The following is a 9,571-nucleotide window of genomic DNA, read 5'->3' as shown; positions in this document are numbered from 1 at the left end:
TGAAATTTCTGGACCCAAGCATATAAACATTGTAAAGGTTCATGATGCATATTGTTATGCTTTCTAATTATTGGTTTTTTATTCAATGGATTAATATATGTAAAATTTTAACAACTGTGTTAGTACATACATGCTTAATAAAAAGGCTATAATTATTTGTATTATACTCATCATATAACAGATGTATCGAGAGCCTATTTTGTGGAAGACACTGCTCTAGAAAGTTAGAACCAAGGGTAATCTTTTCAGCAATATGTGTGGGTTTCAGTCTCACTGCATTTTTCCCCAGCATTGAGTATCACATTTTTCTAAAATTTTCTGGTTTGATAGGTGAAAAATGATATCCTACTAATTCATTTCATGTTTATTAATAATAAAAGCAAACTTTTCCCCATATGATTGTAACCAAACAACATTTAATCCTTTTTATCTTCTCCTTTTTTGTATCTGCCACAGTTTCCTACATTTTGCTAGTCCTAACTCATCAACTCTCCCACTTACTAGCTTCATCTGCCCTCTCTGACCTTTCCTGTGAAGTGTGTATTTCTTCACTCATAAAATATCTGTTGAAGGTTGGATTGTGGGTGGCATGGGGCTGGGTTCTTGAGGCCAACTGAACATTTAGGGCCCCACCTCTTGGAAGTTGCCGTTCAGTAGGGAACTCAGATTTTGAACCACGTGCCTTTTTATGACAGAGAGGTACAGGGTGCTTTGGAAGACTCACGCTGGTGACTCAAGAAAAGGCTTCTTTGAGGAGCTGCAGCTTGAGCCAAGGCCTGACAGATAAACAGGAGTCAATGACATAACCTGGTGGGATGGATATATGATGGGGTTAAGGGAGAAGGGAGAACAAAGAGCATATATGGAAGCCCTGAAATGGAAAAGAGTATGGCACATCCAAGCCAAAGACAGGCCAGTTTACTTGGAAGGATAAAAGAGGGACCAGAGTGACCAGAGATGGGTCTCAAGGGGAGGTAAGTGTAGCTGGTTGCCTCCATCCCTCCCAACTTGTCTCCAGTCTGTATGTCCAAAGCAAGCACACCACACCCCTAAGTCACTGCAATGATGTTCACTCATTCCTCCTCTTGGGGCCAGGAATCCTCCAATGTCAGTGCCCTTGCCCTTCCCTCCAGCTAAACTAACACCCTGTGTGTGGTTTCCAGAGAAGAATGAAATTTCTCAAGATTTAGTCACAAGGCGTACCCCAAAGCACATTCCTTTTGTTTCAATAAAAGACTTTAATGGCTCAGACACCCCTTCTTTTGTTATCTGCTGAGACTCTAAAACAAAAGGAGGCTGAAAGACTGACTGTCTAGAAGATATTTCATGGTGACCAGCCTGTCAATTAAAAGTGAGCTGTCTCCCAAGGGTTGTGTGGAGTCCACATTTGGACCTGGGTGCTGTGAGTGTCCTGGTGTTGTTGGGTCATGGGAATGAGTGTTTAGGGCATTGACTCTGCATCACAAGTCTTGTTTCTCTGTCCTCCCCCAGCTATCCTTCCAGGGTCTCATTCTGGGGCCCTGCCCCAACCTACCACCTTGAGGAAAGCCCTCTTCACATCCTTGTTCCGGAGGCTGTAGATGATGGGGTTGAGGAAAGCAGAGACAACATTGTAGAACAGTGCCAATTTCTTGTCCTCTTCCAGGGAGGCCTCAGAGCCAGGCTTCATATACATGACCATGGCTGGCACACAGAACATGGTGACCACAATGATATGAGAGGCACAAGTGGAGAAGGCCTTCAGTCGCCCCTGGGCTGAACGGATCCTCAAGATGGCAATGAAGATGTTGACATAAATGACAAGGATGAGGGAGAGTGGGACCAGGATGACACTAAAGCCGAGAATGAAGTCTACCCAGTCATTGACTGATGTGTCTGCACAAGCTAGCTTTAAGACTGCAGGGACTTCACAAAAGAAGTGGTTGATCTTGTTGGGACCACAATATGGCAGACACATGGCAAAGACAGTGTAGATAAGAGCAGAGATTATGCCCATGAGTCCACAGAAGATGACCATTACCCCACATAGCCATGGGCTCATGATGACCTTGTATCTGAGGGGGTGGCAGATGGCTACATACCTGTCTATAGACATCATGGCAAAGAGCCATGACTCAGTGATGCCTAGCACCAAGAAAATGTACATTTGGGCCACACAGCTGGCAAAAGAGATGGTCTTCTTCTGGCTGGCTAAATGTGCCAACATCTGGGGCACAGTTGTAGTGGTGTAGCCCAGATCCAATATGGAAAGGATGCCAATAAAGAAGTACATGGGTGCGTGGAGGTGTGAGTCCAGGCAGATGAGGATGGTGATTAAGCTGTTGCCCAGAATAATCAACAGGTAGGTCATCAGGAAGACTGTGAAGAGCAGAGGAGTGGTCCTGGGGTTGAAGGAGAAGCCTAGAAGGATGAATTCAGTCACAGAGGACTGGTTAAACTCTTGCATCATGTTCTCCTAAATGAAAAGGAAAGACAGCAATTCAGAGAACTAGCTAAGCTATGCACCAGGGTGAGGGTTACCGATGGGGTTGGAGTAGCAGTGGTCAGTGTCCAGTTATGATGAGACACCACAATCCCCTCAACATGACAGCTTATTTTACCTCCTCTTGGACACTGACACTACTCTCAGGAAATCTGTGAAGAGGAAAGGGCTTCCAAATATGGTCCAAGCTCTGCCTCTGACCACCCACCAGCAATTACCTATTTCAGCCTCAGATTCCTCGGCTGTGAAATGAAAGCATTGGACTAGCTGATCTCTACTTCCCCTTAGCAACTCCTTCTCCTCAGTAAGGCAGCCAGGCATTTAGAGATAAATATTGCCATACAGCCAGTATGCAATTTGGCAACTTACAGTGAGAGAACTTACTTGGTCCTGTTGATGACATCAATTTATTTTCCACTTTATTTTTACCTTCAGTCAGCCCCAGGCCAGGCCATCTCTCTGACTACTTACTGGCCCCGTCTCAGGCCATGATGCATTAGAAGGAACACTGAGTTCTAAGTCCTGTCTCTATAATTTACGGAATGAAGGACCTTGAGCAAGGCCTTTACTCAACCCCCATACCCCTTTGAGACTACTTCCTTGAGTACAAAATGAGATTAATTATCTCTTTGCTACAAGTTCGCTGCAAGAATATGTGGAGCCTACTTCTCCTGCCTGTGTCTCTGCCTCTCTCTCTCTCTCTCTCTGTGTCTCTCATGAATAAATAAATAAAATCTTAAAAAAAGAATATGATATCTATGATATAAGATATCAGGGAATAATATTTTGGCATGAAAAGTTTCACACAGAAAGCCAACCGTAGGATAGGTGCCTAGTATAGCTGCATTTCTGGATGGCTTTCCAGATACAAGATGAGATTCAGGTCCAAGCTACGCAAGCAAACTTCCATAGAGGTACCCCACCATACTTAAAGCCTGTAATCAATTTTCACTCTCCCAGATGCCCATTCTTTGCTGCTTCTCCCCATAACAGCCAGTATTTCATTCTTTCTTTTAGCTTCTTACCAGCTCTCAGCTCTTCCTCAACTTAACCTCCCTGAACCTCAGATTCTTTGGGGAGAACAGGGAAAGGACAGCCTCACTGAAGAGATGACATGTGCATCATAAGTACTAAGGGAATGGAAGCGATCTTGATGCTGTCCATATTTTCCTTCTCCTGGTGCCAATTTATCTGATCCAACCTACTTGTTCTCCAATCTTCTCACTCTCCTTAGGAGCATCATGAATGAATCTGCACAACAACTTGTGTCTACACTAAATACATCAGATTGTTTCTTGACTTTGGCCAAAAGACTGCACACACTTTGAACCTCCTACATGCTAGGCATGTTTCCAAAACCTTCAGAGACATTATCCAATAGCTGTCAGGTAACTGGAAAATAACTTTTTAAAAAATTAAATCCCTACCTTTCACCAAAGTATCCTTGTAAGTCACATTCTTTCCCCAGGGGGAAGGAGCATGGGGTTTAGAGACAGTGGGTTATGCTTGAATCCTAACTCTGGCTTTACTTGCTACATGACCTTGGGCTGCTAGCTAATTTCCTAAGACTCAGTTCCCTCACTTTAAAATTAGAAATAAAAATATCTACCTTGCAAGCCACATTCTTCTGGAGAGGAAGTTTTACAAGGACCCAAGGTAGGAATACCCTACCTTGGGGCCAAAAGTGGGAAAATTTCTACTTTTAATTCTACTTTTTTTTTCCATTTCTACTTTTAATTTTTCACATACAGCTGATGGAAGGACTGACTCTTTAATAGTCTTATGTTAAAGACTGGTTTAAAAGTCTTATGTTTAACCTGGTTGATCTATGCAAGGAGGCTGAGGACAACTGGAATGAGCAAAGTGTGCCCAAGGATGCTATACCATAACCAGGATCTTGGGGCAAAAACTCAAGCTCCTTGAACCCCTGGTTCCCCATCATCCTTCCCTTGACTCTCTTGGGGGTAAAACATTTTTTTCCTGGGAAAAAATTGCCTGACTCTTGGGGATTATAACCAGAAACTCCATGTGAGGGAGAACAAAGAGAGATATCATTATCTACCAAGTCTGGCCTCTGTGTCTCTATTTGGGCTAAAAATATAGAATTTGTCTTTTGAGCTGTAGCTTACTATATATCTTGACATTCATTCTCTCTTTGAAACTAATGATGACTCTGTGAGATGTATAGGTTAGGGATCATTGTCTCCACTTCACAGATGAGAAACCATTCTGAAGCAACAATAAGGTTTTCTATGCACAGCAAAACCATAGCTAACCAGAACTCAACTAATACGAGTCCTCAATTTACTTAAATGTTTTCTGTTTTTGATTCTTAGAGAGAAAGGCACATCTAAGGGAAAAGATTTTTTGAGTTGGGCTTAATTTAACTATATGACATATAGGTATATATGAAAACATGTACACACACGTGTACACACACACACAGAGTAATTGATGGCATCTCTGAGGTGAACAAAGTCATACCAGTCAAGAACTTGGGAAAATCTCCTCAGCTCCCTTCCCATCCCCCACATCCCATATGGCTCCAGGTTCCACTGCTGCCACCTTCAAAATGCCTTTCACACCCACCTGTCCCTCTCCAATCCCACTGCCACTGTCTGGTTCAGACACTTGGATCCTCTTTCTCACCTGGTTTCATCTCCATCCTCCAGCTGGATCCTTGCTCTGCACCAGTGTTCTTTCTAAAATAAAACTCTGAGTGGGACACTCTTTCCATCCTTCAGTGGTTCCCTTATCTATAGGAAAAAGTCTAAGGGAGTTAGACCAAGAGCCTGGCTTCACTCCTTGAGAGAAGTCTCAGTTTTGGTCACCAGGGGTCAAGGTAGGTTGGCGGGCTGACACTTCAGAAGGATCTTTGACCACTGCAAGGGCTGAAATAGAAAGCATCCCAGTGGCCCAAGATGCCATGTGCAGAGAGGAGACACAAGAAGGAGACAGATCCCAGGTCATAGTGGGAGCTTGTCCCAGAGTTCAGACAAGGACCCAGAACTCCTGACTACTAGCTGTTCAGCATTTTGGCCTCTGAGATAGCTCAAGATGAGACCAAGCAAACTGGGATTTGCTTCCCTATGCCCAATGTTAGGGTTTCCCACTATACCTTCCTTACTTAATACTGCCCCCAGCGCATAGTAAGACCAAGTAACTGCTTGCTGAATGATCCACAGACCACTTGAGACCATGGGAACCAGAAAAAAAGGAGATTATAGGGGCACCTGTTTGGCTCAGTCAATTAAGCATCTGCCTTTGGCTCAGGTCATGATCTCAGGGTCCTGGGATCGAGGCCCATGTCATTGTCAGGCTCCCTGCTCAGTAAGGAGTCTGCTTCTCTTTCCTCTCCCTCTGCCTCTCTCTCTCTCTCTCTCTCTCTCTCATAAATAGAATGTTTTTTAAAAGAGAGATTACAGACATTGTCTCTGTCCCTACACTTTCCCTTCTGGCTTATCATAAATCTGGAGGAAAGCACCTCTGTCTGGTCTGGAGGTCATTTTTCTTGGGAAAAATCAGGGCACAAATAGGTTGAGGGAAAAAAATTGAGAGAGCTGGCACCAAATATTATGAATCTCTATCATTCCTCTCAACTCTTGTCCTAGCCAATAAATAATAATAATAAAACATTACTTTAAATACTATAATAATGTAATAATTAATGTAATACTTATAACTATTTAATAATTTAATATAACAAAATATTGTTGTTTTAACAACTCCCTATGGGCCAGACCCTGTAACGCATGCCTTACACACAGTGTAATTAGGGTCATAGTTGAAAGGTTTAATAATAAATATGGGCACCCTCCAAGCAGAACACACACCTGCCATAGGAAACAGGAAAAGCTGTACCAGAATGTGCATGAGCTGGGCAAGAGCCCTGCAGGTAGCCACCCTATCAGTGGGTGTTACTGTTGTGCCCATTTTACAGGTGAGGAGAGCAGAGACACAGCTTGCACAGGGTCACAGCTGTAGCTGACTCTAGAGCCTGGGCTCATAACCACCAGGTTATGCTGCCTCTCTGAGCATCTCTAACAAGAATGTAGTTGGATTGACCCACCTGGAAAAAGCTCCTTCTGTTTTCTTCCCACCACCTACTCTCTCACCTGCTCTCTCTTGTCTTATGCCTCCTGCAAGGTAGAAGCTGACCTGAGAGGGAACGAGAAGAGCAGGAATCATGGCCAAAAAGCAGGGGAAGTGAAGCTGGGACAGGCAGCCCTCCAAGCCAAGCAGATGCAGGGAGGCAACAACTCCAGCCATGCTCCTAAGGCAGCTTCTAGCTCTGCACACAGCGACACAGCCATATGTCCCCTCTGCTCTCCTCATGCTCCCTGTCCTCCCAGCAAGCTACACAAGGGGAGGGCGCATCCTGATGGGAGGTCAGAGGCAGGTGCCACACTGCCTTCCCCACATAGGAAGCTGTACCAGAATGTGCACGAGCTGAGCAAGAGGACTGCAGGTAGCCACCCTGCTAGGGTGGCTCCTCCTCCCGCTGCATCCAGCAGCCCCAGCAAGGGCTGAAAGACAGCAGTGCTTGTGGGGCACAAGGATAACCAGGATGTGCTCTGAGGGCCTGGCATCTGCTGCACCAGGGGATTGCTGATATGAGCCATGGGAACCTAAGTGGGATCCAGAGAATCCTGGGGAATGGAAGACAAAGCAGGTGTAAAGAGGGGTCTGTTCTGTGTCCCTTTCTGATATCTTCCACACATTTCTTCTCCCTTCCCTTATATTCCCCTTCACTATTATTCATATTCCCCAAATGAATGAGAACATACACTGTTTGTCCTTCTCCGATTGACTTACTTCACTCAGCATAATACCCTCCAGTTCCATCCACGTTGAAGCAAATGGTGGGTATTTGTTGTTTCTAATGGCTGAGTAATATTCCATTGTATACATAAACCACATCTTCTTTATCCATTCATCTTTCGATGGGCACCGAGGCTCCTTCCACAGTTTGGCTATTGTGGACATGGCTGCTAGAAACATCGGGGTGCAGGTGTCCCGGCGTTTCATTGCATCTGAATCTTTGGGGTAAATCCCTAACAGTACAATTGCTGGGTCGTAGGGCAGGTCTATTTTTAATTCTTTGAGGAACCTCCACACAGTTTTCCAGAGTGGCTGCACCAGTTCACATTCCCACCAACAGTGTAAGAGGGTTCCCTTTTCTCCGCATCCTCTCCAACATTTGTGGTTTCCTGCCTTGTTAATTTTCCCCATTCTCACTGGTGTGAGGTGGTATCTCATTGTGGTTTTGATTTGTATTTCCCTGATGGCAAGTGATGCAGAGCATTTTCTCATGTGCATGTTGGCCATGTCTATGTCTTCCTCTGTGAGATTTCTCTTCATGTCTTTTGCCCATTTCATGATTGGATTGTTTGTTTCTTTGGTGTTGAGTTTAAGAAGTTCTTTATAGATTTTGGAAACTAGCCCTTTATCTGATATGTTATTTGCAAATCTCTTCTCCCATTCTGTAGGTTGTCTTTGAGTTTTGTTGACTGTATCCTTTGCTGTGCAAAAGCTTCTTATCTTGATGAAGTCCCAATAGTTCATTTTTGCTTTTGTTTCTTTTGCTTTCGTGGATGTATCTTGCAAGAAGTTACTGTGGCCAAGTTCAAAAAGGGTGTTGCCTGTGTTCTCCTCTAGGATTTTGATGGAATCTTGTCTCACATTTGGATCTTTCATCCATTTTGAGTTTATCTTTGTGTCTGGTGCAAGAGAGTGGTCTAGTTTCATTCTTCTGCATGTGGATGTCCAATTTTCCCAGCACCATTTATTGAAGAGACTGTCTTTCTTCCAGTGGATCGTCTTTCCTCCTTTGTCGAATATTAGTTGACCATAAAGTTCAGGGTCCATTTCTGGGTTCTCTATTCTGTTCCATTGGTCTATGTGTCTGTTTTTGTGCCAGTACCACACTGTCTTGATGACCACAGCTTTGTAGTACAACCTGAAATCTGGCATTGTGATGCCCCCAGCTATGGTTTTCTTTTTTAAAATTCCCCTGGCTATTCGGGGTCTTTTCTGATTCCACACAAATCTTAAAATAATTTGTTCTAAGTCTCTGAAAAAAGTCCATGGTATTTTGATAGGGATTGCATTGAACGTGTAAATTGCCCTGGGTAGCATTGACATTTTCACAATATTAATTCTGCCAATCCATGAGCATGGAATATTTTTCCATCTCTTTGTGTCTTCCTCAATTTCTTTCAGAAGTGTTCTATAGTTTTTAGGGTATAGATCCTTTACCTCTTTGGTTAGGTTTATTCTAACTCTGGGAAATGAACTAGGGGTGGTGGAAGGGGAGGAGGGCGGGGGGTGGGGGTGAATGGGTGATGGGCATGGAGGGGGACACTTGACGGGATGAGCACTGGGTGTTATTCTGTATGTTGGTAAATTGAACACCAATAAAAATTAATTTATAAAAAAAATCCATGGGAAGACATGAACTAACCTATGATTCATATTACTAAGTAATAGTAGCCAGTCTGAGAAGGTTATGCATATGATTACAGTTATATGACATCCTAATAAATGCCAAAATATGAAGGCAACAAAAAAGATCAGTGATTACCAGGGATTTGGCATGGGAGAGATGCATAGGGTGGGCAGAGAAGTTTTTAGGGCAGTGAAAATACTCCCTACGATATTGTAATGATGGATTTATGTCATTATACATTTGTCCAAACCCAGTGAATGTACAACACTGAGTGAACTCTTAAATAGACTTTGAGTGATTATGATGTGTCAAAGTAGCTTCATCCTTGGTTAAAAAAAAAAACTTCTGACAAGTGATGCCAATAATAGTGGAATCTATGCATGTGTTGAAATGGGGGGCTTAGGGGAAGTCTCTGTACTTTCCTCTCAATTTTATTGTAAACCTAAAGCTAATAAAAAAAAATGAAGTCTTAAAAAAATAAAGGAGAGACAATGTTTGACCCCTCTAAAAAAAAAAGAGGGGTCTGAAGTGGCAGGTCCTCATTTAAGGGCAGCAAGGATGAACTAGGACACAGACCAGAGACCCAGAAGCAGACCAGGAAGGATCAGTGTACACAGATGGACAGGCAAGGAGACAGAGGA

General features: G+C 43.5%; 1 protein-coding gene across 1 annotated transcript; it reads right to left on the bottom strand.

Moving 5' to 3' along the window:
- Positions 1 to 1,507: 1,507 nt before the first annotated feature.
- LOC129520497 (olfactory receptor 2A12-like) lies at positions 1,508 to 2,446 on the bottom strand. Its single transcript, XM_055341505.1, has one exon. It carries the CDS (start codon positions 2,444 to 2,446, stop codon positions 1,508 to 1,510), a length of 939 nt encoding a protein of 312 aa, XP_055197480.1.
- Positions 2,447 to 9,571: the final 7,125 nt, after the last annotated feature.

This window comes from Nyctereutes procyonoides, unplaced genomic scaffold, assembly GCF_905146905.1.
Source record: "Nyctereutes procyonoides isolate TBG_1078 unplaced genomic scaffold, NYPRO_anot_genome, whole genome shotgun sequence".
Taxonomy (NCBI): Eukaryota; Metazoa; Chordata; class Mammalia; order Carnivora; family Canidae; genus Nyctereutes; species Nyctereutes procyonoides.
The sequence above is the reverse complement of the archived record's forward strand: the minus strand, read 5'-3'. Positions and strand labels throughout refer to the sequence as shown.

What these genes read in the sequence shown, in the direction of transcription:
- LOC129520497 (XM_055341505.1), bottom strand. Translation starts at nt 2,446, where the DNA reads ATGCAAGAGTTTAACCAGTCCTCTGTGACTGAATTCATCCTTCTAGGC.